At 41.8% G+C, this 27,110-nt stretch overlaps 1 protein-coding gene across 15 annotated transcripts in view; it reads left to right on the top strand.

Annotated features, from left to right (window-relative positions):
* Nucleotides 1-26,794, top strand: part of caska (calcium/calmodulin-dependent serine protein kinase a) — a 173,160-nt gene extending 146,366 nt beyond the window's left edge. For 5 of the 15 annotated variants that reach the window (XM_005475246.4, XM_005475244.4, XM_013274001.3 and 2 more), the window contains 15 exons: nucleotides 906-986; nucleotides 4,199-4,387; nucleotides 4,789-4,867; nucleotides 5,173-5,258; nucleotides 5,549-5,617; nucleotides 7,674-7,742; nucleotides 8,471-8,506; nucleotides 13,104-13,145; nucleotides 13,652-13,848; nucleotides 14,574-14,689; nucleotides 20,902-20,982; nucleotides 21,063-21,143; nucleotides 21,239-21,441; nucleotides 21,522-21,605; nucleotides 25,305-26,794. In XM_005475246.4, the coding sequence (XP_005475303.1) occupies nucleotides 906-986; nucleotides 4,199-4,387; nucleotides 4,789-4,867; nucleotides 5,173-5,258; nucleotides 5,549-5,617; nucleotides 7,674-7,742; nucleotides 8,471-8,506; nucleotides 13,104-13,145; nucleotides 13,652-13,848; nucleotides 14,574-14,689; nucleotides 20,902-20,982; nucleotides 21,063-21,143; nucleotides 21,239-21,441; nucleotides 21,522-21,605; nucleotides 25,305-25,481 (1,590 nt within the window). In that variant the 3' untranslated portion in view covers nucleotides 25,482-26,794. The remainder of the gene's footprint in view (nucleotides 1-905; nucleotides 987-4,198; nucleotides 4,388-4,788; nucleotides 4,868-5,172; nucleotides 5,259-5,548; nucleotides 5,618-7,673; nucleotides 7,743-8,470; nucleotides 8,507-13,103; nucleotides 13,146-13,651; nucleotides 13,849-14,573; nucleotides 14,690-20,901; nucleotides 20,983-21,062; nucleotides 21,144-21,238; nucleotides 21,442-21,521; nucleotides 21,606-25,304) is intronic. The other 10 variants (XM_005475247.4, XM_005475251.4, XM_005475250.4 and 7 more) reach the window with 6 other exon arrangements.
* The last annotated feature ends 316 nt before the right edge of the window (nucleotides 26,795-27,110 follow it).

The raw sequence follows: 27,110 nt of genomic DNA, 5'->3' as shown, positions 1-27,110 counted from the left end.
TGTATTTTAAGAATTAACTGCAACATAGAGGTTCCTCCTTGTGGCATACTCTTAAGAATATGGTGATGATCTAAGGCCTTTGAGGTCACCATGGGCTGGACATCCTTCCGTCACCTGTAACTAAGCAAACTCAAATACCACAAGAAGCTGAATACATTCAGGCCTTTGCTCAGCTACTATTTTACTGTACCCATATACTCAGCATATGAGTTATGATATATATATATTTAACTCAATCATTTTAAAGTAGTTATAACTGCACCTGTAATAAACATGTTAATATTTGATTATAATAACCCCTATGATATCAATTATAACATAATGCCAGCAACTTCAATAAATGCTTGGATGAAATGATAATTAATGCAATGACAAAGATGATGGTTATATAAAATAATCCCTGTAATTCCACAGCTGTACTTGTGACTTAGCTACTGATGTATTAATGCATGTGGCTTTGACATGCCAGTAAGTGCCAGCTCTTGAGGGTAACAAGTAAATGTGATTATTACAGTTTAGCGATAATGAATCCCTGGACCCATGCACACTCGTGAACTAAACACTGCTGTTTGATATGGAGAAGTACATTGAAACTCCTCGACGCAGAGGCCTCACCTCTACAATGCCACATTCACCAGTCAGGCACAACATAACTGGAGCTGACATCAAGCCAAGTAGCTTCCACAGGGCAGGAGGAGGAGCAAAAGCTTGACCAGATTTCTTGACTTGCTGAGTGGTGTCCAAAGTTGGTCTCGCATTAGGAGATGGTGTTGGAGAGGAACTGTGAGTGCTGTTGGTCTGCACTACATACGCTGAAGTGACCAGGTCGCATTGGAAGGAGTGATTTGGGCGTAAAGAAGACCTGCTGAGGCATAAATCAAACTCTTCTCTCTGTGTTTCCTCAGGTACTGGAAGAGATCTCCTGCTACCCAGAGAAGCACGAAGCTAAGGAACTCAGACGGATACTAACCCAGCCACATTTCATGGTGAGTGGGGAAAAAAAAATCCCACAGACACACATTAGGAGGTTCTCATGTCCATTTCTTACAGAAATGTGCAGGAGGCCCTTTAACGAAGCATTTAGGGTCCAGATATAACAAATCAGAATCTCTCTAAATGTTGTAAATAGCACTTTTACATGGTCTTATTTTTGTCTGCACAGGTTAGATAGGACTAAAAACAAATGTACAAGAAAGGTGGAGTGTGTCACATTGGTATTGGTTTATTTAAGTGTTTAAAGATCAAGTCATCTAATATGAACTGTGTGGAAATGGAAGGGTGTTTCAAGTGTCTGCAAATGTGACGGGCCAGATTTCCCGCTGTTAATCCCTTCACATAAATTGGTTTGATTTTCATCACTGATCAGTGTTGCTCAATATCACGTGGACAGACCGACAGAGAGAGGAGACATAAAAAGGAAAAAAGACAAAACCTTATCAAAATGAAGTGATAGGGAGAGCAAAGTTGAGGAAAAAGATCAGTAATCAAGACAAATGGAAGGAGAGGGTCCTGGCTGTGAAGTGAGAGAGGAGGGCAGGCATAGACGGAGGTTAGTAAGGCGTGTTTGATGCGATGTGCTGTGTCGGGTCAGAGGCCTGGCTCCTTCATGGCGCTACAAGAGCGTAAACTGACGTGTTCCACATTCCAACAAGTTCAAGTGAGAACTGAATACAGACGATGCCCACGGAGCCATGCCAGGATTTTGACTCGTCTAGCTCTGATGTACACACATGAGAATAGAATTGACTTTCTTTGTAGGTTATTTTTATCAAAATAAATCTGTTACTTTGAGATGTAGGATTTCAGATTTAGTGTTCAGATGGTATTTGAGGTATAGAAAAACATTAGAAAAGTGTAGCTAAAGTTTAGCAATCCTCCCCGCATGGCTGCTGCCCCTTTTCAGGCAATCTTTTTGAAACTGAAATGGTACTACCTTAGCCTCCAGCAACACTGATAAATCTGAGTTGTTTTTGACCAGGAAATGTCCTTTAATACATACATTAAACTAATATGTTTTGAAATGGCACTTTCATTGCTATGCAGATGATACCCAGCTTTAATTGTCTATCAAGCCAGATCATTTCAATAAACTAGTTCAAATACAGACATGTCTTAAAGAAGTAAAGACCCGGATGATCTGTAATTTCCTGATTCGATATTTAGATAAAACTGAGATTACTGTACTTAGCCCTAAAAATCTTGGTCTCTAACCAGATGCTTACATAGATTACCTTGGCCTCCAGTAACACTGTGAGGAATCTTGGAGTCGTTTTGATCAGGATATGTCCTTTAATGCACACATTAAACAAATATGTGAACTGCCTTCATGTTTTTGCGCAATATCTCAAAAATAAGAAACATCCTGTATCAGAGAGATCATAAGAGCAGAAAAACTAGTTTGTGCATTTTTAGCTTCTCGGCTAGATTATTATCAGGTCACCCTAAAAGCTCCCTGAAGTGAATTTAAAATTCTCACATACAAAATCTTGAACAATTGTATCACAAAGTTTAAAAGGTTTAAAACTTTTCTTTTTGATAAAGCGTAGAGTTAGAGCTGGATCAGGTGATCCTAAAGCATTCCTTAGTTATGCTGTAGCAATAGGCCTAGGCTGCTGGGGCCTTCCCATGATGCACCAAGCACCTTTTAATGTCTAAATAAAGAACAGGAGCTGTGTAAGCTCACGTCATCTTGTTTGTCATTTGAGTGGCAGTGATGCTGACGTGGCAGAATCCCCACAAACCCCACAGCCCAGGACATTATTTATGAAATTTGCACTGAATACCACACATTGTTATTTATTCTTTCTTTTTTTTCTTCTGTTTTTTTTTACATGGGGATCAGTTTAAAAAGCTTGTTCTGTCCATGAACTATCTCAGTCTAAATTTTTCTCTTGTTTTAAAGTTTTCCCACAGCATGAAAGGATCAGTTAAGCGCTTAACCCTGTTTTCATTAGGGTGCACAAACACACGCACACACACAGTCTTCCTGCAAGTTGTGGAACATGAAGTGTCTTCTGCGTGTGATGTATTTTGACACTGGAGTTAGAGAGGCTGCCGCTGCCTTCGTGTCTCTCCCTCTCTGATGTGCTCTCCCTCCTCGGGTGCGTGCGCTTGTGTGTGTCGTTTGCGTGACACTGAAAGAAGACAGTGACAGGTTTCCCCCCTTTGTTGGGCTTTGATTGCTGTCTTCTGAAGTTCAGACGGGTTTGTTAAAGTGTCACTCAAGGGAAGGGCCTCTGCGTCTGTCAGACGAGTGGAGTCTAACACTCTGTGGGCGTGAGGGAGCAGCAGGCTCGTCTTGTGGAGATGCAGAGCTCAGACAGATGCAGGGGCTACGGACTAAAGGCACCTGTGCAAAAGGAGAAATATCTTTGTAATGTGTGGCAGAGCAGAGAGTCAGACAAAGTCAAGAAGCAAATCCCTTCCTGCTCTTCAGAGCTTGGATAAAATATTGTCCATGTTATTTTTAGTGAGATCATGTCTTGAGGGAGTTCAAGACCGCTGAAGGCTTTGTCTTCTGTGCATTTACCATAAAAAGAGTGTGGATTGCAAATTTTTAAGCTAAATGACATTATTTGTAAAAGAGTCAGTGTTGGAGTCATACAGACTTCACCAGTTCTTTGTATGTGCCAACAGATGTGCTTTGGAATTAGTCTCATTTATGCTGCTCTACACTGCTGGAATCACACATAAAGCAGTGCCCAACAATCACTTGTTTTCATAAATGGTTTCTGGTGAGAGCAACTAGCTAGCTAAAGAGAGTATTTCTTCACCAGATAAGACAGTGGTACTCATATTCAATCCTAATTCGTCTGCTGCCACAGGAAAGGGGGAAACTCTTCCTCAACATCCTGTGGCCTTGCCTATATCTCATCTCAGCCTCCCTTTTATTTTCGAAGAATGGCAGATATTCATGTCAGTGATGCCACCAGAAGCCGACAGTGAAGTTTCATAACTGGTACACTCTTGTTTACACAAAATGTGCCCTTACCAAGAAGAGTGAAGTGCTTTATGGAGTAGGTGTGCTGTTTTGGTAATACTGAGATGAACCTAAAAGTATACTTGGGTTTTTGATCCGTTATTTTATTTTTATGGGGCATTTCACTTTCTCTTTTTTTTCTTCAACAACTTCTATACCACAGAGTCATGCTAAATATTGTTTTGGCCATGTTCTCACTGTGTGTCTGTGTGTCTACAGGCATTGCTGCAGGCCCATGACGTAGTGGCCCACGAGGTTTACAGTGACGAGGCTCTGCGGGTGACACCTCCACCCACCTCACCCTTCCTGAACGGAGACTCCCCCGAGAGTGCCAACGGAGACATGGACCTGGAGAATGTCACCAGAGTCCGTCTGGTCCAGTTTCAGAAGAACACAGATGAGCCAATGGTACGCCCTTTGGGATTTTGAACAATGCTGAGTAGAAGTGAATGAAATGAAAGTGAGGATGCTTTCAGAGACACGCCTATTATTATTTATACTTTGTTTTGGGATTTAAAGGTAACTTGCCACAGTTCCTCTCTGGTTTTAGTCTTCTGTCTCTTCATGTCAGCTCACACTGACTGTATAATGCTGATGTTGGGGCTCTTTGGGGGCCATGCAGTCTGTTAGAGGCTTGTTCTACTTGTGGCTGAAGAGAGTTCTTCATGATTAATCGAGATGCATCATAATTCACGGTTAATGATCTAAAGAGTACGGTGTTTTATTCACTGTACTTACATTTGATCTGGGATGACATTGGGACTTTTTACATGGTATCAGTAACCATTTTCAAATTTATGCGTTTGCAGGGTATCACATTGAAGATGAACGAATCAAACCACTGCATCGTCGCAAGGATAATGCACGGGGGGATGATCCACAGACAGGGTACTCTATTCCATCTTCTGACTGACGTCAGTTAGCGACATTATATAAATCTTGCCCACAAGACTTTGACTCATTTGTTAAAATATTCTGCCTATTTTTTTGTATGCACTACTCTAATTTGGTATTTCAAGTCGCCAATAAATATTTTTACTGTTATTACCTGAAATCTTTAAAGACTTTAAAGACCTCTGCTATGGCTGCATCTAGGAAAACAGATTAATGAAATGTTTGGATACCTCTGCAATTAGAAAAGGTTTTACGTTTGTCTTTCTGCTTGTTTCTCTTTTCCTTTTTCTTGCGTTCAGGAACATTGCATGTTGGAGATGAGATCAGGGAAATCAACAGCATCAGTGTGGCCAACCAGACTGTAGAGCAGCTGCAGAAGATGCTGGTGAGTTTCACTTTTCTGTTTGTTTGGGGGGTTTTTTGTTTGTTTTTTGGAGTCACAACTGACTATATTTGGACAAGAGGCTCCTAACAGGTGTAGTAACCATGAACTGTACTGATGCAATTTACAGAAGAGAATTAAATGAAATTCTCAAATGTTTATACACCAGAGCAAACCTTTTTTTTTTTTCGACTATCTCTGCATATGAGAGGAAATCTCACAAGCTGACGTAAAAATGTGACAAAACCCGATATATTTCTGTGTATGTGTCATGTGTTTCTGTGCGTTTACAGCGAGAGATGCGCGGCAGCATCACTTTCAAAATAGTACCAAGCTACCGGACGCAGGGCTCATCCTGTGAGGTAACAACACCTCTTCCTCCTCCTCCTCTTTACTACTGTTTGTGAGCTCCTGATCTAGTCACTAACTGCTTGCCTGGTTACTGAGTGTGTATGTGTGTGTGTGTGTGTGTGTGTGTGTGTAACCTGAATAGGTTGTGTGTACGGGGTGTGCTGTGCGTGTGTTTTGCTGTGTTTTGCTGGGGCTGGGCCAGATAATCAGCACACCAATTTCACAACCAAGATACCGGAACTCCCTCTTCCCTTTTCCGCTCCGGAAATAAGCCACACCTCTCTGTGTATCCCATCCTGCTCCTGCACATAGAACAACCACTACACCTACACACACACACCGTACAGACGTGGACAACATGATAGTAACCTCTCGTGTCATGCTTCATCTTAGGCCAAGCTCCAGCTCATGTGGAGCATGAGGAGATGTTTCAGGATGTTGCTGATGTTTAGATGCTGAATTGTTGTACAAATGAAGATGCCTCAAGCATCTCTTTAACAGCTAAAACTCCATCTTCCTTCATCTATCTCACTACATGAGAGCCGAGTTTACAGGAGAGGACGTAAAGTCCAACACAGGATACTGGGTACTGCAAAATACAATGCCAGTATACTAAAACTGAATGGAAGCCAGTAAAACTCAAAGCTTAATTGGTCTTTGTCGTGTGCTGTAGGATGCCAACGAGGGCTAACTCAGGATATCATTTGCCATAGATCAGGGGTGTCAATCATGCGGTCCAGGTGCCAGAATCAGACCAGCAAAGACTCCAGGTCTGACTGACTGGTTGACTTTGGAAAACATGAAGTAGGACATAGATTTTTTGCTTGTCAGTTTCACAGCTTTTCTGACTGAAAAGGAACTCCCCTGCAGAAATTCATGCTATACACGTAATTAAGTAACAGATTTAATAACAAAAACATCTGTCTGGTTTTTCAAATTTTTTTTTAATTTTTTTTAAATTAGACAATGAAATCATTCTGAAATGATAAATGTAAAGCAAGTGTGCAGTATTATTTTCAGAGTGGCAAACAATTTAAGGGTGTTTTTGTTTGTTTTTGTTATATTATCTTTGTAGCTTTTAAAGCAAGTAGCACAAAGAGCTTTCCAGTGTAGAGGAAGTAAAGTCCAAAAACAATATAAGTAGACACCAGCAGTTCAGACAACTGCAATATCAGCATACTAAAAGTGACAGAAAGGAGTTTTCAAAGCTGGGGCACCAATACTTTGGACCGGCTAAGAAAAGCTAGACCAGCAGAGCTGTGAGGGACAAAAGGAAATTATACGTACATTGTGGTGGGATTTTTGACATCTAAGACTGTACATGTAATTAGTTAGATTATTTTAGAACACATTGAAACCAGTGCAGAGGTCTAAAACTAGAACAGCATGGTTAGTGTGGTTGTTTTTAACTGAAACGAAAAAAGGGGAGACTTTATTTTGAAATGTGGTGCACGCAAACCACAGCCCTGCTTTGATTTAGGTCATTTTTAGCTGAGAACAGACTAACTGCAGACATTACAGACTGTTAGCTCACTTTAATCATTATTTCTGCTTATAATTTAGCTTTCTCTGAACAGAGCCTTCATATTTCTCTCCATTTCCAGTTGATTTTCACAGTAAAACCTATAACATTGTTGTATTGCTGTCACATTTGATAAGAAGTCATTAAGTGTTCCATTAAAAGAGAAATGTGACTGTGATTTCAGGTCTTTTGGTCCTCCAGCACACACCTGCTGCTCTGAACACTGAGACACACAGTCAGGACTTTTGAGCTCTGACAGCTTCAGTTAGTGATGACCTCATGCTGATCAGACTAGCGTCTCATGTCAGTCTAGCGCCTCCCTGTGGTTATTTAAGGCTGTGCAGGCTAGAGTTCTGCTGGTGCTGCTGTCTCCCATGTCTTGTTGACGCATTTCATTACGTCAACTCTGTGGTGGGTCTCTATTGTGTTCTACAAATACACCCTCTCCATCTCCTGCAGTCGCCCCCAGAAGTGTGTGTGTGTGTGCGCGCTTGTGTGTGTTTGTGCGCCGGCTGTGCACTGCTGACCTGTGTGTCTTATTTCAGAATGAGTCCCCCACCACCTCCAGGCAGTCCCCTGCCAATGGCCACTCCAGCATTAACAGTTCTATCTTGGTAAGGACCCCCACCCCCAACCATAAAAAAAACAAAAAATCCCACGATCAGACCACCACCCAGCCATTTCCTTTCTCTTTTTTTTTTTTCTCTCTGTCACTCTGTTGTGTCATGGTATTTCTACATGTCCGTGTCATTACATTCAGTTGCTGCGTGCATTTTTCATGAGTTGTTTTTATTTCATTTTGCGTTAAATCGTGTCACAGTAGTGGTAGCAGTAGGATTAGATGTAGATGGGTGATGCCGTAGGTCTCCCAACTCACTCCCGTGTCATTCTCCCTGTTCATCTGTTTGAGCCAAAGGCCCCTGTGTCCGATATCTCAGTTCACAAATTGGTGTGCCTCACAAAGCCTGCTCTGTTGCTCTGCCTCATTGCTGACAAAAACATACTGGGGCTCCAGTGGTCACGATGGTGCGAGGAGACGTGCTCCTACTCTGCTATTCTACTAAACCCAATCAGGTTCCACAGTTTCCCCTGCCAAGGCTCCAGACAGACATGTGGTGGTGCTGATGCTGCAGCTGCTTCGCTTGCTCTGTGCTTGCTTGGTTGCTCCACAGCCAGATCTGCTTTAACAGATGAGAATGACTTTTTTTTTTTTTTTAAACATCTAGATTGCATGTAAAAGTTCTCAAAGGATACGTGCGTGTGTGTGTGTGTGTGTGTGTGTGTGTTGTAGTAGTATATTTCTTAACCTTTTCTTTCTGTCATCAATGGTTCACTTTCACAGGACCTGCCATCTACCATCCAGCCCAAGGGTCGACAGGTAACTAACAATCACTCACTAGCTCCTTACAAATGCTTTACACAAAAGTGTGTGTTTCTCCAAACTCTCCTTTCTGCTTCATAAAACTCATCAATGTGATTTGGTTACATGTAAGTCAGGTTGTTTTGATGGGGCCTACTAGTGATGGATGCCCGACAATAAAAATATCCTACTGACAAGAATTTTGTGTGACTACAAAGCCTGATATATCTTATTCGTGCGTGAAACATCAGGGAACCTCCTGCTCGTACTGGGTGACAAATCTTTTCGTTATAAATACACTGCTCACTAAAATTAAAGGAACACGTTGAAAACACATGAGATCTCCAAGGGAAAGCCCAGAATGTCCTCAATTTAGTACATCAGCACTTAGTAGGGTAGCTCAAATAAGTCAAAAGCTATAGACCAAAAACAAATGCCATTTACAGAGGACATTAATGAATAGGCTGGTTTTCAGGAAGATATAGCTCCAAATTACAACAGCAGGTGCTTCAAGGCACTTTAAATTGCATTTTATAAGGTAAAGACCCTATAATAATACAGAGAAAGCCCCAGCTGTCAGACAACACCCTATGAGCAAGCAGGAGGACACCCCATCGTTTGATGGAAATGAAAATCCTCAATCTACAGAGGGCTGAATTCAAAGACACCCTGAAAGTCAATTTCAGTCAAGTCAATTTCATTGCAGCAAATCAAAATGGTACTCGGTGGTTTGTCAGACATGTTTGTATGCGTGCCTGATGATGTCGGAGCATGCTCCTAATGAGAGCCTGGATAGTGTCCTGGTGTCTCCTCCCATATCTGGACCAGTGCCCTGCTGGAGGTCATGTTGTAGCTCTGGCAGTGCTCATCCTGTTCCTCCTTGCACAAAGGAGCAGATACTGGTCCTGCTGATGGGTTAAGGACCTTCTACAGTCCTGTCCAGCTCTCCCAGACTAGCTATCTGTCTCCTGGAATCTCCTCCATGTGCTTGAGACGGTGCACTCAAGTTTCTGTAGAAACGGGTAGCAGTAGGTTGTGGTGGCTGAAGGTGACATCAGTATGCTGTTGTAGAAATTGCTGCTTTTCACTTCATGACTGCAGTCTAATTAGCTCATTGTGCTGTGTCATCTCTTACAGAGAAGTTTCACTGAAATCTGTGTTTAAAAAAGAAAAAAAAAATCTAATAATTGAGCATACATGAATATGTACTGTATCTAAACTCTCCTAAGAATGAGAATCTCTGCTACTGTCTGGCTTATGTGCAGACCTACCGGTTACAGAAGTCTGCTAGCAGGTCAGTCGGTAAAGGCCACTTTATGAAATGTGCAGCACGGGATTTCCAAATGGCACAGAGGGAAACTGGTGCAGCAGCCAGAAAATCCCCCTCATCGTTTCATAGTTGGACCTTTTCTGTTCCCGTTTCAGTGCCAAAGTGTTTTAGTTGTTTTGGCTCAGTAATACTTTACAGTTTTTCAGTGCAAGCACAGCAACACAACCACAATTCAGTTTGGCAACGTCAGCGTCATTCAGAGTGACGCAGAGGTGGGAGCATAGAGACCGGAAACACATTCATGTGAATGTTCCCTAAATGGTTACATTATGATGACATCATAGTTCTCTTGGAGCAGTGAACAGTCCTTACTGTGGGGTAAACCCAGGCTAGAAGCCCTCCTCCTTCTGTAATTTCTATTGTAAAGAGTCCTGTTCACCCTGTAAATGTGTTCACTAAGCATACTTGTCTACATACACTGATGATCAAAGTTTATATATTGTAGTGTAAAGTTATTCTTAAAGGAGGCTTATTTTCTCAGTTCAGACTATTCTTTAATAATTTACCACCCCATATTTTTGTAATAAAGAAACCCGGGGAACTGTGTGGCTTGATGAAGCTGCATGGCACGCAGGAATTAGTGGAATCGGGCTTTGGGTAAACAGAGTACTTGGTAATCATTTCTTTTGTTGTATTTAATTCTGGTAATGAAAATATCGAAAATCGCCGGCCTCATCCTTTAAAAGAAGAAATATAAGATTCTGGACCCAGGCCAAAATATCCCATTTAAATTCTGTAATTTACACCAAAAATAGTGTGCAGCTGTTCAGCTTTTATCAGGCTGAAGACAGGAGTGGACACAGTGCATCTGGATCCAAACTGAGCTTTGTTTGTAGGGTGTTTGGGGGAAATTGAGTTTTATTGATTTGGAGAACATAATGCTTCCCTTTGAGTCAAAGAGGGAAACAGTCGTTCTATGTGATGTGAGCAACAAAACTGGTTTGCATCACTGGCTTAAAAACAAACACACACACACACACACACACACACACACACACACACACACACACACACACACACACACACACACACACACACACACACACACTTGTAATCCTTTCATCCGTGCCCACTAACAACCACAGCTCCACAGACAAAACACATGAAAGGGAAGTCGTACTGCAGCGGTCACTCAGTGTTGGACAGCTACAGAGTGAAGAAATGTGCCTGTAGTTTGGCTGAAAACCAAATGAGACCCATGAAAAAACTAGATCTAAGGATGCCTGAGTACAGCCTTAAACTCAGTTCAAGTTTAAGCAAGCCCAGTTAGCGCTGACTATTTGAGCCGCATCTAAGCACGAAACAAAGACTTGGTGACAGATATATATATATATATATATATATATATAAATATATATATATATATATATATATATATATAAATATAAATATAAATTTCACCAAGTAGTTAAGTGCAGTTACTTTTTTGTCTATGAAGTATCAGAACTTATGAATAACTGCAGTGCCCTTCCTATCCTTAAGAGTAGCTGACTATAATTTGGATCCAGCTGGATTCTTATCCCAAGTCAGGGTTTTACTAGAAGAGCATTTATGAAAAGCTGTGACCGCTGCTGTCCTCAGCACTTCACAAACCTCGTAACAATCTCTGTGGTAACAATGGCACAGGCATTGTTGAGCCTTAAAGAGCACAAGGATTACCCTTAACCACTAGTTCCCAGTCACATTAATTCATGCAGTAACATTTCATGCGATGGTTATATCGCTGTGAGTACAGACACTATGTGTGTCATCTATGAAAAGCCAACTAAAACACTGTCCATCCTAATGGTCTCCTGTAACCCTCATCTAGTCACAGTGTTATGTGTGTGTGCACCTTCCTGACACATTATTAATCCCCTCTGAGGTAAACCAACATTATTTATCCAGAACCATGACTGTCACACGATTTTGCAGTTTTTCCTCAGTTGCTTTGGCACAAATTTTAATTGCTCATCCGGTCAAAGATCCGATGACCTCATGCCATGACGACTTGTCCATTATCTGTCCCTCCAAGGTTCAATCGCTATTCCTCATACAGCACTGATTTTAGATTTTAACTTGTGCACAATGATAATATAATGGATCTTCACCCAAACTGTGCTCAGGGTCAAGGATAACGGACTGCCCCTGTGAATCACAGTGAATATTGCTTATATTCTGTTGTCTTTCTCTTTCTGTACGGCCTGACATCCTTACTCCTATTCCAAGGACAGACTCTTGTCCCTAAAATACTCTATCTGAGCTGGCTTCTCTAATTGTATAAAACGCTATATGTCTGTTTCACTCGAGTCCTAAAAATATGTTTTCCAGTACTCGTACTCATCCAATTTTATTTATACAGCACCAAATCACAACAGTCATATAAAAGTACCCAACAATTAGATGACCACCTTAGCAACAGTAGGAAGAGTGGCCATCTGCTGACCATCAACCATCAGGGGAGGGAGACGGGGAAAAAGACACGCTGTGGAAGAGAGCCAGAGATTAATACTACTGCTGCTGCTGCTAATAATAATGATAATGATAATAATAATTTTAAAAAAAAAATTGCTGTTTTAAGTTTAATCAGTGTGTATTTGCCACACCGTTCATATTTGTGGTTTTACTTTGACACGTTATGCTATTAGAGAAAAGCTGCCATATAAGTAAAAGGTATTGGAGAAGAAAAAGTCAGATTAGCAGTGAATGCAGTACAGAGGAAGTCGTATTTACAAAGTCGGAATGATGATCAGTCTGCCATGGTGCAGGTTCATCATACTCATGACTTTAATATGTAGGCTCAGCGGAGCAGGTGATGCCTTGCACAATGAACTCGTGTTAGCATACTTGGAATAGTAAAACTGTTCAAGACAGAATATTATCTATTTTGTTGATACATATAAAACCAAAACTAGTGTAAATTGTGGGGAGTTGTTCTCAGTAGTTTGACTAAATGTGCCGGAATAGCTTCATCTGTCATTCAAAAACCGATCCAAAGCAACTGACAAAAACTACAATGCTGTGATAGAAACTCAAAGCAAAGTGGCATATAAAGAACACACCAGCAGAGGGCAGTGGAGACCACAACATACGATGCTGTATTGCAAGCTCAGCAGCCTTAGAGTTGCAGAGCTTAGGCCACTGAACTGCCTAATAATTTACCACATTAATGAGAAGTAAATGTCTAAACCCTGCTATTAACCCACAACCTTCCTCCCTGCCACCGGCCTTGGCCGCCATACTGCTGTTTTAGACTTTACCTAGCCGTTTTTGCTGCATGATGTATGTGATGCTTTCAAATCCTAGATTGTATCCAGACCTCCAATCAAGGACAAAATGTCAGTGAAGGTAAGAGACAGACTTCCTCTGCCGCCCCCCGCCCCCCCCCCCCCCCCCCCCCCCAACTCCCCCAGAAATTAAAAAGAAAAAACACCTCTCAAACACTTCTACCTCCTCACTTTCCTCACACACTGTGGGGAAAAAAAATCAGCTGTGTGCTTAGAAAAGTTTTAAAGCAGGATAATGACTTGTAGTTTGATCTAATGGACACACAAACAATGCCTGTGCTGTAATTACCAGAGAGTTGAGAGCCTCATTAATAGCCCAGCAGTGTCTGGGTTTATCTCACTGCAGGAAGCCCTCTCAACCTGGCAACAGAACCCCCCCCACCCCACCCCGTGATCCCATGCCCTCTGAGAATCCACTGCTCATTACTGTAGGCCTAGTTGTCATGATATGCAAAACAAAGCACATCATCTAGACACATTTACCCCCCCCCCAGTTTGTCTGCGTCTCTCCCACCACGTCATTCAGCTTACATACTACCTGTCTAACATCTGTGCTTTTCGCCGCAGATCTACGTGAGGGCCCAGTTTGAATATGACCCCTCCAAGGATGAGCTCATCCCCTGCAAGGAGGCCGGCATTCGCTTCCGTGTGGGCGACATCATCCAGATCATATCCAAGGATGATCACAATTGGTGGCAGGGCAAGCTTGAGAACACTAAAAATGGCACAGCCGGCCTCATCCCGTCACCAGAACTACAGGAGTGGTGAGAAGAGCAACGCACTCTCTGATAGCATGAAGGCAGGAAGATAAAAGTTTCCACTAAAAGATTTTTTTTAAAATCCAGGACCAATGCAGTAACTGTAAAGATGGAGACCTGGTTTGTGAATTACCTTTTTTGAACTCTTTCAGAAGTCAACTTCTCCCTGCTTTATTGTGCACTTTATTCTAAACGGGATCATACTCTACAAAGTGGTGTATTGAAAATAACTTGTAACTAGCTACAGTGATCATCTACGCTTTGAGAAAGTTTTCACTAAGCTCATCATTTTCTTCTTTTTCAAATCAGAGCTTTCCCCCTGCGGGCTATTAGGAAAAAAATGCAGACATCTTAAAAACGCAGTCTATAGACCAATATTTCACAATATAAGAAGTAATTACCAATTCCTCCAGCCCGATCTGTTTTTACTCCCAACTCTACATCAGATTTCCGCTGCCCGTCTCTCTGCTTAGTTGTATTATCTGGACTTTGTTCTAGTTCATCCGTCAGAGACTCTTTCCCCTAACTTTGTGTTGCATCAAAACACAAGGAATTAAAAAAAAAAAACAAGTGCTAGATGGAGTTGTGTGTTTTCAAATAACAGTTGGTAAAATGCTGGGAAGAGCCCCTGATTATTCTGATGGCAACAAGGCTTATTGTCTCTTTACAGCTAGAATGCTTCTGTCCAGCTTTAATTGTAAACTAAGTTCAGTTGTCTGTCTGTGTGGTAGGCGGGTGGCGTGTATAGCCATGGAGAAGACGAAGCAGGAGCAGCAGGCCAGCTGTACCTGGTTTGGCAAGAAGAAAAAGCAGTACAAAGACAAGTATTTGGCAAAGCACAACGCAGGTACGAAATGTACAATCACTCACATATCTGTATTTATTTATATGCATGTGCACACAAAGCAACAAGCTGCAGACATCAGTGTTTGCATGCATGCATCTGCTTTTTTTTTTTTCTTTTTTTTTTCCACCCTGTGTGTGTCTGTATATGCACACACTTTTCTCTCAGACTGTTTGTGCAGGGGAAACTTCTATGTAACAAGATCTTGTAATATTCATCTCAAGTAGCAGAGCCAGAGCCAGGAATGACAGGAAAAGCTGCCAGAGCAGCAGAAATCTTATATGAGCACAGAGGCAGTTTAGGGAGATGTGGGCAGCTTGTGGATACAGACTCTAGCAGATCTCTGCATTATTAGCCATATTTTTAAATGGCATTAGAGGATGTGCATGGGCATCTTCAGTACATGTGTAATAAAGAGGTCCTGAAAGAGCATTATTAGCGGGGAAAATAATATCAGTTTAGACGGCATTTCCAGCCTTTTAATGATTGCAGTATCATTTTCTGCTCTGCAAATATATTATTTACCAACCACAAATTAACTGAGTCATCAGCTGTCTCTTCAGCGAGGCTGCCATCCTGCTGGGAAAAGCTGGGAAAAGTAGTCCTTATTCTGCTCAGCTGTGTCGAACAGAATACACAGTGTAGCAGCACATGAATCAGTTCTTCACACACTGCAGGCTGTGGTTAGAATGATCCCCAAGCTCACAGCAGAAGGACTACAGTCACCAGCTGCAGTCCGAGATGATGGAGCTGGAATGAGTCCAACCACAGGACACAATCCTCTGTCCTGAAGAAAGGAATAATGTCAAGGACCACTACAATCAGGACTTCTGTAGCATGAAAGATGGCTGTTTTATGACACTGAGTGGCTAAACTTGCCTTTAGTGTGTGACGTCAACAAGCAGCAAAAAAGAAAAGTTCAGAACATCAAAAAGCATTTGCACAGTAAAAGATGAGAATAAATCCAATTTTAATTAAAAATAATAAGTCATATTTGTTCAAATCATGTGATCAGTCCATGATCAGGTTGTTAGAGGTGAACAGGATCTGTTTGCTACACAGTAGAATTGCTTATTCTTGTATAGAATCATGACATTGGCCTTTCATTTCAGAATGATCAGTTTAAAAAATGAATTATTAAATGATTTTAATATCATGGCTATGAAGTAGTTACATAAGTTATTAGGGTGAAACAAGGGAGGCATTTACAGTGTGGTGCACTGTGGCCTTTGTCACTTCTGATCTCAAGTTTGTGTAGCTCAGGTAACTAGAGCTTCACATCCCTCCTGTACAAACACGTGCATGTAGCAGCAGCTGTGTTTGATCACAGGTTCCTATATGGGAACTTGGTAGTCTATATTGAGAACCAGTCAGTGTCTACATGTCCATGTTGAGCTGAACAGAAGTCTAAAGAAGCTGCATGCTTATTATGATCTGTGTACTGCTCCTCTGGTTTTCTATGAACCATTCACAGACTGAGAGTCGAGTAGTAATGTACTGAGTGATGAGGAAAATGTACTGCTAATTAATTCTTTATTGTATGTCACATCTGTGCAAACCGTTTGTCTCAAAGGATTATGGGATAAGTCATGCTGATAATGTAACTGAGGGTGCTATAGGGTGTGTGTGTTTGTGTGCGCATACATGTGTACAGTAGTGTGTGTGCATCTGAAAATCCACTCTTGTGAGCATGTCTATAAATCCATGCACTCTAACACCCTGAGTGACCAATGCATCACTGTCCATATGAAGGACGATGATACAGTATTTTCTGTCAGTGTCGATCAGAGCTCTTCTTGTGCTGTTGTCATTCCTTTGCTTCAAAGTGGGCATTGAAAAGATCCTACCTTGCTTGCTTTTAGGCAGTAATGGGGACAAAAGTCATTTTGTGGAGAGAAGAAAAAAAAAAAAAAAAAAAAAAAAAAATGTGTTCTAAAGTTGACCTGAAGCTGCAATTTTACAGAGTAAAGGTCTCTGTTTTTTTTCCCCTGTGAACAGTCTGTTTTTCAGGCATTTCTGTGCACAAAATGAGGACTTCGTTCCCATTCGCTTCCATTCAAATGGAATGTTTGGATGTTTTCTTTGAATGGACAGTATGAACAAAAAACCGTCCAAGGTCCTTACAGGCACATGGACTTATGAAGCCGTCCTGTAAAAGAAATTGCCTGAACAGTTCAAAGCATGTAACACACTAGTGAATGCATGGGACCCACAGTTATCTGCATGCCATCATTTAGTGATTAATTCAAAATGATCAAAACAGTGACTCCACTGTAACTCCATCCAACATTTTACTGATAACAGGTTCAACAGTGTGTAACAGTTTGGGCAGGACCACTACAGTCAAAAACGATTATTATTTTTGTCCTCTGTCATTTGTTTTTGGTGGACTGCCCCACCTTCCATGCACATGCATAAAGCAAGCAGCAGCAAAACCCTCTGCAAACAACACATGTTGCATAAATCACATACAGCATGACAATAAGAGCTTAGAGGGTGGGTGGGGGGTTGCAGTAATAGTAGGCAAGCCAAAGCAGCCTAAATGGTGTATCCAAAATAATTAACCAATTAGATCAGCTGATCTCTTGGGATTAGGGATTAGCTTGACTTTGTAGCTACGCTCTGTTTCATGTTAGACCATGAGACTAAAGTGTCAGTCAGATGTGTTTCCGGTTATTTCCCAGGAATTGTTTTCCTTGTGAGGGAGCTATTCTCATGACAGTCACTTTATCACATTTACAAAGATGGTCCACATGGACTGACTTCAAGCTCTGCTAGTTTAGTGCACTGGATCACAAACTTTTTCTGCTATGCTCCATTTCAGAAGCTGAAAAAACGCCACGTCCCTCAAATAGGATCCAAGTTGAATTTTAAGAAACATAAAGCTCTGCGTGATGGCGCCATGAAGATTAGTTACTTACATATTTCTCCCTCCCTCACCATTTACACCCCATCAATGAGCCTGGCTTTATCACTGCCTAATCTAGAATCATTTTCACAGACAGTAGAGTAGAAGGCCCACATTCAATTATTACATTAAGTTAACATAAATGTTAGCAGAAGATATTCCTTGTTGTTAGTCCTGTGCTGTGTGTCTCAATGAGATGGACATGCAGAGGGAAGAAGAAGAGAGGTAGAAACTGCAATGGCACAGCTTTAACAATCAAACAGAAACATCAGACTGTTGATGGTTGAGCGAGAATGAACCTGACGCTGTATCCCCAATCAAACAGTCAGGCCAACGTTTTACAGGCAGAGCAACAGGTGCACAAAACATTAGCTTTACTGCCAACATCCAAAGACGCACTGAAATGCAGAGAAGCGTCTGTAACTGTCCCTCAGAAATTCATATATCCTGAAATAATGAGCAACTCCTGAATTCCTGGAACTAGTAGCAATCACGTTATCATCAGTAACACATTTTTAAACATCTAGATATGGTAATCACTGCAGGTCCTGGAAAACACCGGATTACATAATTCTGTGTGACTGCTTTATTATTATTTTATATAAATCGTCATCAATCATCATGTATAGCTGGGAAAACAGGGTGACAGATTCCTGGGAAGTACCCACTGCTACCCCTCGGACAGCTGGATGCAGATGCAGGATGCCTCCATAGTTGGATGCAGCCGGGCTCTGCTGCGCTGCTTGTGGTTGGTGGTGATGGTCACCACCAACCACCCCCAACCCACACGTCACCAGTTAGTGTGAATAAACTCTCTAACAGCAACAACAACAGTATTCTGTCTGCTTCCATCTCCGCTGTCGGCACTGTGTGCTGCTGCACAGCTGCCCAGCTGTTGTATCTTGCTGTTTTGCATTCTGTAATTCTGCTGTTGTAACCGAACCATGTTATGACCCCTGCTGTTCATCTCTCTCGCTTTCTCCTACTGAACGGCCTCTCTGCATGTAAGTAACAACCAGTGACAGCAACCAACTCCTCCTCTTCTCTCACTCTCTTCTTCTTCTTCTCTGATTAACTGTGTAGATTAGATCAGCTGTCACTGCCAGTGTTTCACTTTTGTTTCTGTTGCTCTTGACAAAAACAACAGAAGGCTGAGGCAAAACTGAAACCATGTAGCTTACTCTGTGTGTTTTTAGACACTGTGTGCTGTGATGGTGACCCTAACCGGTCTTCTCATTCACGTTTGGTGTAGTGTGTTCATCTACAGGTCCACTAATGTAACCAGTCTTTTAATAACCTTTTCAGTCCAATATAATGGCGCTGTAAACAGTCACCATCAGTCTGTCAGTCTTCGTCATCAGTCTGAGCAGCAGCTGCCTGAACTCACTGACTTGTGGGTGTTATATTTCGCTTGTCAGCAGGCTGAGATGTTGGCTGCACAGAGGCTCATGTTTCAGAGGCAGAAAACACATAGCACAGTGAGCCGCTCAGCTTTAACACGCGATACGCTCTGCAGCCCAGACATTCTGCAATTTTCTCTATTTAGTCTATTTGGAAGTCTTTTGACTCCTACCTGCACTTAACTTCAAATATTCTTCTATTGGAAGAATACAACCCAGAGAAATTGCATGGTTGGTTCTGTGAGTGAAGGCTGTATATAAGAGATGGACGTAGCTTCCAGGTCTGAAAAGTAAAGCCAAAGCTGAAGTGCCATAATCTTTCCTAATGACCTGCAGGGGGCGACTCCTTCAAAGTCTATGTGAAAACAACAAAGTCTCAGTTTCAAGTAATCAAGTAAAATTCATTAATTAGAAACTGTTGTTTTGAAAAGTGCCAAGTGCTTTGAAACAATAAGTAAAGATTGCTCATTAAAAGAAAAGCAGATTCAAAACAACATTAAAAGACAAACCACAGTGATTAGAGACAGAAAGCTAGTCTGTAAGGTGAGATCTAGCAAAGACTGAGCTGACCTCACAATGAGTGGGAGGTAATTCTGGAGTTAAAATAGTGACGCACAGTTCCCCTTAGGCCATGAGAGTGTTTCCTGCCATGCACTGCTATCATGAAGTTCTTGAACCAAATTTTGAAGCCAGTGCAAATCGTTCAGAATGGGTATAATGCGTCCTGTTCATTTACTGCATGTCAAATGTGTAGCTGTCACATTCACACCCATTTGAGGTCAAGTAGATGCATCCTCATTTAAACATAAGAATAAAAAGATACATTAATGATTCCCAGTTAAAATCAAAAAGTACACAACAGCAGGATCACAAACACTCAGCTGGCTTTATTACAAGACGTTACAAGCAATCAATGACATCACCGTGGCTTTGTCTATCCTTTATATACCATAATGAGTGAGAGAGACTTTTTGACTGGAAGAAATATTTCTTACTGTGCCAGTCAAGTTTTACTTTATGCAGCCAGCCATGAATAGTCTTTAAAGTCCAGCTTAGATTCACTGTAACAAAAATCCTCACTTCAAACCATCTTATGTCATTTCTAGGGTTGTTGGTTCAGTAGCATTTTATGGAATCCCACACCAGCATCAAATTCATTTAATGAACCTGTTCGAATATCAATAAAGGGTATCTATTAATCTTATATATGCATACATGTGTTATATATGGTAATAATTGGCAAATGTACAAGCACTCTTGATGAAAACAAAGCTCAGGCTTCAGACAGGCTTTAATCTGCATGATGTCACAGAGCATCCTGTCACTGACGACTGAACTGCAGCAAAGTATGAGCCAAAGATTTTTAACTCTAAATGTAAAGCTAGTTGGGGTAGAGCCAAAAAAATTTGATCTGAAATTCAGCATAACGGGTATCTTTTAGGCCTCCACCAACAGCGAGTAAAAAGTAGAACTGAAAGCTCCGGTTCAGGTTGAACAGGTTTCTTGAAATATCCCAGTTTTCCTGTGTAGCTGCTACTGAATGAGCAGCAGAATAAATGAGAAGCTGGCCTGCATTTAAAAAACCATCATGGAGAGATCAAAGGTTCTTTTAGAGATTCATTTTGCATTTCAGCTTAACAAGTGAGTTTATTATTCAAGCTGGGCAGTGGATCCTGGTCTCTGAACCCAACTCTAGTTATTCCCACCCGCCGTTTCCTCATCAGGCCTTTTTCACTGAGATTTTTAATCTGCTTTGGTTTGTCTTCACCTCGTAGTTAGCGGATGTGTTAGATATTCTCTAGCCGCCTTGCTTCCCTTACACTCTAGTTTTCTAGCTGTTTTTATCCCACACAGTTCTCTGCACATTCTCCTAATCTGCATTTGTTTCTGGCATCTCTCGTCTCCAGTGTTTGACCAACTAGACCTTGTCACATATGAGGAGGTTGTGAAGCTTCCTGCTTTCAAGAGGAAAACACTAGTTTTGTTAGGTGGGTAACACCAAGTGCAGCTGCAGGACACTAGGACATCTGCCGTGGCCTCACTGACTGTCTGTGTTTGTCTTTGTCAGGCGCTCATGGAGTGGGCAGGAGACATATTAAGAACACCCTTATAACCAAACACCCTGACAGATTCGCCTACCCCATCCCACGTAAGACGCACAATCGACAGTCTTTACGAGCGCTGCTGTGCATGTAGGGAGGTGTAATTTTCTCACTTCCTGTGTCTGATCCTGTGTTCTCACAGACACAACCAGACCTCCAAAGAAGGATGAGGAGAACGGCAAGAACTACTACTTCGTTTCCCATGACCAGATGATGCAGGACATCAGCAACAATGAGTACCTGGAGTATGGCAGCCACGAGGATGCAATGTACGGGACGCGCTTGGAAACCATTCGCAAGATCCACCAGCAGGGGCTCATCGCCATACTGGACGTTGAACCTCAGGTGCGTGCTTATGTGAGGGTACCAAGTCTTCATGCATGGAGTATGTAAGGACACTGAACTCTAACATGTGTTTTCATCAGGCCTTGAAGGTCCTGCGGACGGCCGAGTTTGCCCCGTACGTCGTGTTCATTGCTGCACCAACCATCACACCAGGCATTAATGAGGTAGGAAAACGACAGACGCACTCAGCATAAGGCTGGTGATGTTCTCCATCTCTCCTGATGTTCATTAAACAACCAAACCTGACTCTACTGTACTTTTACTTTAAAGTTATCTGTTATGCTCATTTCAAATTTTTATTTTTAGACTGCAGGAGACTAGCTTTGCTTAATTAATATTTCCAAATAATCATTATACATGTCTTATATTTTTATACTGTTGAAAAAAATTAAAGGAACACTTTGCAATGGGAATCTCAGTATCGGGGGGGATCATGTCTATACTGATATGGACTGGCTAATGTGTCCATAACTAAAGGATGCCATATGGAGGGCTGAAATCAAAGACAGCCTGAAAGTCAAGGTGAAAAAATATATCCAGCAGGTTAGTTCGTTTAGCTGAATTTGATTGCACCAACTCTAAATGGTATTGAGTGGTTTGCCGCACATGTTTGTATGCATGTCTAATGACATGCTAATGAGTGATGAATGAGTGATGGATGGTGTGATGGGGGGTCTCCTCCGAGACCTGGACCAGGGCATCACTGAGCTCCTGGTCTGGATGGATATGGCCCAAAAAGTCTGAGTTACAGCCTGGCAGCTTCAGATGGACCAAAACATGATGTCCCAGAGTTTACACTGGATTTGGGTCAGGCAAGTGTGGGAGCCAGTCAATGGCATCAGTACCTTCATCCTCCAGGAACTACCTGCATTATCTTGTTGCATCAGGCTGGGCATCATCACCTTAGGGCCTTAGGAAGTCTGTTTCTGATTGTTTAGCCAGAGACATTCACACCATTGTCCTGCTGAGGGTTGTGTTGTAGCTCTGGAAGTGCTCATCCTGTTGCTCCCTGCACAGAGGAGCAGATAGTGGTCCTGATGATGGCCCTGTCCAGCTCTCCTAGAGTAACTGCCTGTCTCCTTGAATCTCCTCCATGTTCTTGAGGCCGTGCTGGGAGACGCAGCAAACCTTCTGTCGCTGGCACATATTGATGTGCCATCCTGGAGGATTTGGACTACCTGTGTAATGTCTGTAGGGTCCAGGTATCACTTGATGGTACCAGTAGTAACACCAACCCTAGCCAAATGGAAAAATAGTAAAATAACAGTTAGAAAAGGTGTCCTCCACCTGTAAAACCATTCCTGTTTTGGGATTGTCTCATTCTTACCCCTATACTGTATCTGTTAAGACCAAGCAGCTGAAACTGATAACGACCCCCTCTGCTAGTTAACTGACCAGGTCAATATCCAACAAGTTTGACTGACCTGATGCTGCACTGTGATTAAAAAGTGTTCCTGTAATTTTTTGACACATATAGTGTGTGTGTGTGTGTGTGTGTGTGTGTGTGTGTGCGTGCATGCCATGTTTACATATCTTTGTGGGGACCAAACATTGGAATTTTACTATACTTGTGGGGACCAACAGCCCTTATGGAGACAAAATGAGTTTGACGGCATTTCTGAGGCTCAAAATGTGGTTTTAGCCTATTGTTTAGGCTGAGGGTTAGGGTTAGGCACTAATTTTTTTTGTTTAGGGTTAGGGTAAGCGGCTAGGCAAAGGATTATGTCAGTTAGATCAGCGGTCCCCAACCTTTTTTGTGCCACGGACCGGTTTATGCCGACAATATTTTCACGGACTGGCCTTTAAGGTGTCGCGGACAAATACAACAAAATAAAACTAGTACCGGTACCGAAAAAAAGATTTATTCATAACACACGTGAAAAGACCCAGGAAAACCGAGTTAACGATAAAAACGATAACAAAATAACGCGGAAAACCGATTTAAAAACCCTGAAAACCATACATTTCACACCTGAGCCTCAACTCTCGCGGCCTGGTACCAAACGACTCACGGACCGGTACCGGTCCAAGGCCCGGGGGTTGGGGACCGCTGATTAGATGACCCCACAAAGATATGAAAACATGACTGTGTGTGTGTGTGTGCGTGTGTGTGTGTGTTCTTAAAGGACATTCATAATAAGTCACCTTTTAAAATTGTGTGCCACTGATTTCACCCAACTGTGAGACATGTTACTGTGTATGTCTGAGCTGCATGTAATGCCTGAATTATGCTTCAGGAAATCTACATCTTCTTTTAACATAACCAGAAACCGCTGTCAACCCTACACCCTGACCTTCCATGTAACCTGACTTAAAAGGGTTCCTGGTTATGTTGTAAGTTAGCACTTAGATTTCCCGCTGAAGTCTGAATCAGGCTTGAGGTTTGAGTTCTGCAGGTCGCATGCTGCTCCTCACTCGTCTCTGCACTCGTCTTTTTGTTTTTGTTTTGCACGCTGCATGTGTTTGTTTGCTTGGCACTCCGCTCAGATGCCCAGGTGGTGTCGAACACTGCCAGTAAGTAAGACCTGACAGAGCAGATGCTGTAGTGTTAGAGTGTGTGTGTGTGTGTGTATTCCATGATTCTAGTGATAAGTTCTGCCAACTGTGTTTTACTGTTTTCTTCCTCCTCTGCTGGCTGTAGGGCCTACACGCTGTGTGACACAGCCATCTTGCAGGTTGAGTGTGCATCACTGTGGGTCAAACACAGTGATACATGTACAGTTCAGTGTGGAGCTTGTTCAATGCTGTAGCAGACACAGGGTTGGTCTTTAAAGCTGGCAGACAGTCTGGTCTGCTGTGCTAACTTCCTGTTCCATATTTTAGTCAGCCCATCAAGCCAGAAAACCATCTATGGCCAATTCATTAGGTTCTCTGACTTTAATCTAACAGAGGATATAAAACCTTGTTTCAGGAGGGATGTAATGATCCCGTTTTGACCAAATCCGTAGTTACTGTAGTCTGTTCCTGTCACTACACTGCATTGTCCAGTGAATTGGTTCTGTTATTTAGCCTTTACTCTACTCTGATCTAAGACAAATAAAACATAATGGAAAAATGGAATCCCACTCCTCCAGAGAATATTCCTTACTGCTGTGTGTTTATGGTGGTGATGGAGCCAGCTGTCTAAAATCTCCAATAAGTGTTCGATTCATTTTTGATGAGGTAACTATGAAGCTCATAGCATATGACTGGCATTTTTTTTTTTTTTAAAGTACTCAGCGAGTACTCTCATCTCTAATCAACATTTCATTATATTGAAATTGTGGAACAAAGCTCAGGTTTTAACTTCCTGTTGTGAAACTTTGAGTAGGTGTAAAATTGATTTACTTGCATTTTTTTTAAACTTTTTGTTTCTCAGCCTTGAAAACTTCATATTTATTTGTCCTGTACTAAGCTATTGAGAAGAAAGGTAACCTCCCCAATGGTACTGTAACTTGGGAAATGTTCTGAGTATGAAGGTAAAAATCTACTAAATATACTCGTGAATTTACTGCTCGTGTCCCTAACTGAGCCTCAGCATTTTCCAATTAATGTTCTGTAAAAAGGTCTTAACGTGGCAGTGTGTCGTGAGCCTCCAGTGGATGCTTTTTGTATTTTTTTTGTATTAGTTGTGAACCGGTCTCTCTGGTCCTCTCACTGATATCTTTAAATGTTGTGGATAAAATTATTGAAACTGAAAATGAGATGGTTAGTTTTAGGTATAAGAACCTAAAAATGTGGAAAATCCTGTGATAGACTTTACATCCCACAGTGTGTAGGGGCCGTAAGGATTTCTTCTTTTCTTTTCTTTTTTTTTTTTTTTATAGTCCTGTGTCTTGCTTTCACCCTTTTTCTCATTTTCACTCCTCCTGCTCCTCCTTCAGGACGAGTCACTCCAGCGGCTGCAGAAAGAGTCAGAGATCCTGCAGAAGACCTACGCACACTACTTCGACCAGACCATCATCAACAACGAGATTGACGAGACCATCAGGCACCTGGAGGAGGCCATTGACCTGGTGTGCACCACCAGTCAGTGGGTCCCTGTGTCCTGGGTGTACTGACCCGTAACATCTCATCCGCCTTCGCGCTCTCTCCCCCTTCCTCCTCCACTTCCCGCCAGCAACACCTCGGCCGTCTTGCCCTCTTCATAACTACAACACCGACACAGAAGACATTAATAACAGAAGCCGACAGGACAGCCCTCTCTACACTGCACTCGATCGGAACCGACTCAGCGTACTGTGAAAGCGTAACAGCATTCAAGCGTCGGACTCTTGCCCTCGCAGACGACCTAGTCTCATAGTGTTGTATAAAAACCGAGTAAAAGTGAATATTGTCATGTCTGTACTAGCTAGGAGGCAACATTTTTGTAGATGTTTGTTTTAAAGAGACAGTACTGCGTCCCGTCCTCTCATGTTGGTGCACCTGCAGTAACCCTCCCATCATGGCTGTTGGAGAAAGACACAGTCTATCAGCAGATGCAGTAAAAGCACACACACTGCGATGTCTTTCATCTGTAGATGTTTTTTTTGTTTGTTTGTTTTTTCCCCCCTCTCCAGCTGTTAGTGCAGTCATACGCACCTTTGGACTACTGAGTACTGTCTCTTCTAAATAAATCCATAAATGTTTTTAGAGATTTGAATGAGGTTATCATGCATGTGGACATTTGCAAGCTTCCATGCTGTCAGTCAGTGTTCCCCGTGTCCCTCTGTAAACCCTCCAAGAATTAAAAGAAGACAAAAAATATATATATTACCAGAAAGAAATAAAAAATGAAAACATTCCAGCTGTTTGGAAAAGTGAACTCAACCAAAAGGAAAAAAAAAAAATTTAAAAATAAATCAAGAGTGACTGAGCCAGATGTTGACTTGACACCTATGCACATCCCTTGCATTTCAGGTGATGTTTCTAAATTTCTAGAATTATCGACCATGTAAGTGAGATGTGTTTGTATTTTTAAAAAAGATAACAGGAAAAAAAAAAAGGAAGAAATCTAATAAAAGTTTTGATTTTTTTTTTTCTCTTTGATTTATCGTACACCTGGTTCAACATTTGCCATTTCCAAACTGTGATGTCCAAGAGTGTAAGTGTTTCAATCCAGTTTCAAAAGCAGCAAGAGATGAGATCTGTCCTGAAACTGAAACCGTGTGCAAAGCAAGTGCAAGTGCACGCTTTACTTTGAGCAGAGCTGACGGCTTCACAGAGGATGACGAGGCTGTGCGTGCCGCTGAATAACCACATACAGTATATGAATATGACTGCCCCTTGGGTGTAAATGACTCCACAATGATGCAGGTTCTTCGGTATGAACAGTTTTTTTTAAAAATATATTTCCTTTTATGTGTTGGAAAATTAAACTTGGACTGTCTCTTCATTTTGTTCTTTTTGCAGCGTCACATGAAAAGCATCTCTCCTAAAATCCAGCAAAGACCTGCTCAGGGTGGTGCTGGTCATGCTGTATGTGTATCATTTAGTATTAAAAGCCACAAAAATGCACTAATGTGTGACAAGTTCACTCAGAGATGGAGAAAGATGTAAGGAAGGGGTGAGAAATTGTTTTCATAGATAGGGACTTCTCACAAAGCTGGAAACTCAAAAGTCACATGTAATGGAAAAAATGGATACATTCAAATTTAAGTAATAATCTTCAGTTTCAGCTGCCAGCTTTATACTGGGTTAGAGGTTGGAAG

This window comes from Oreochromis niloticus, linkage group LG16 (genome assembly GCF_001858045.2).
Source record: "Oreochromis niloticus isolate F11D_XX linkage group LG16, O_niloticus_UMD_NMBU, whole genome shotgun sequence".
Taxonomy (NCBI): domain Eukaryota; kingdom Metazoa; phylum Chordata; class Actinopteri; order Cichliformes; family Cichlidae; genus Oreochromis; species Oreochromis niloticus.
The sequence above is the reverse complement of the archived record's forward strand: the minus strand, read 5'-3'. Positions and strand labels throughout refer to the sequence as shown.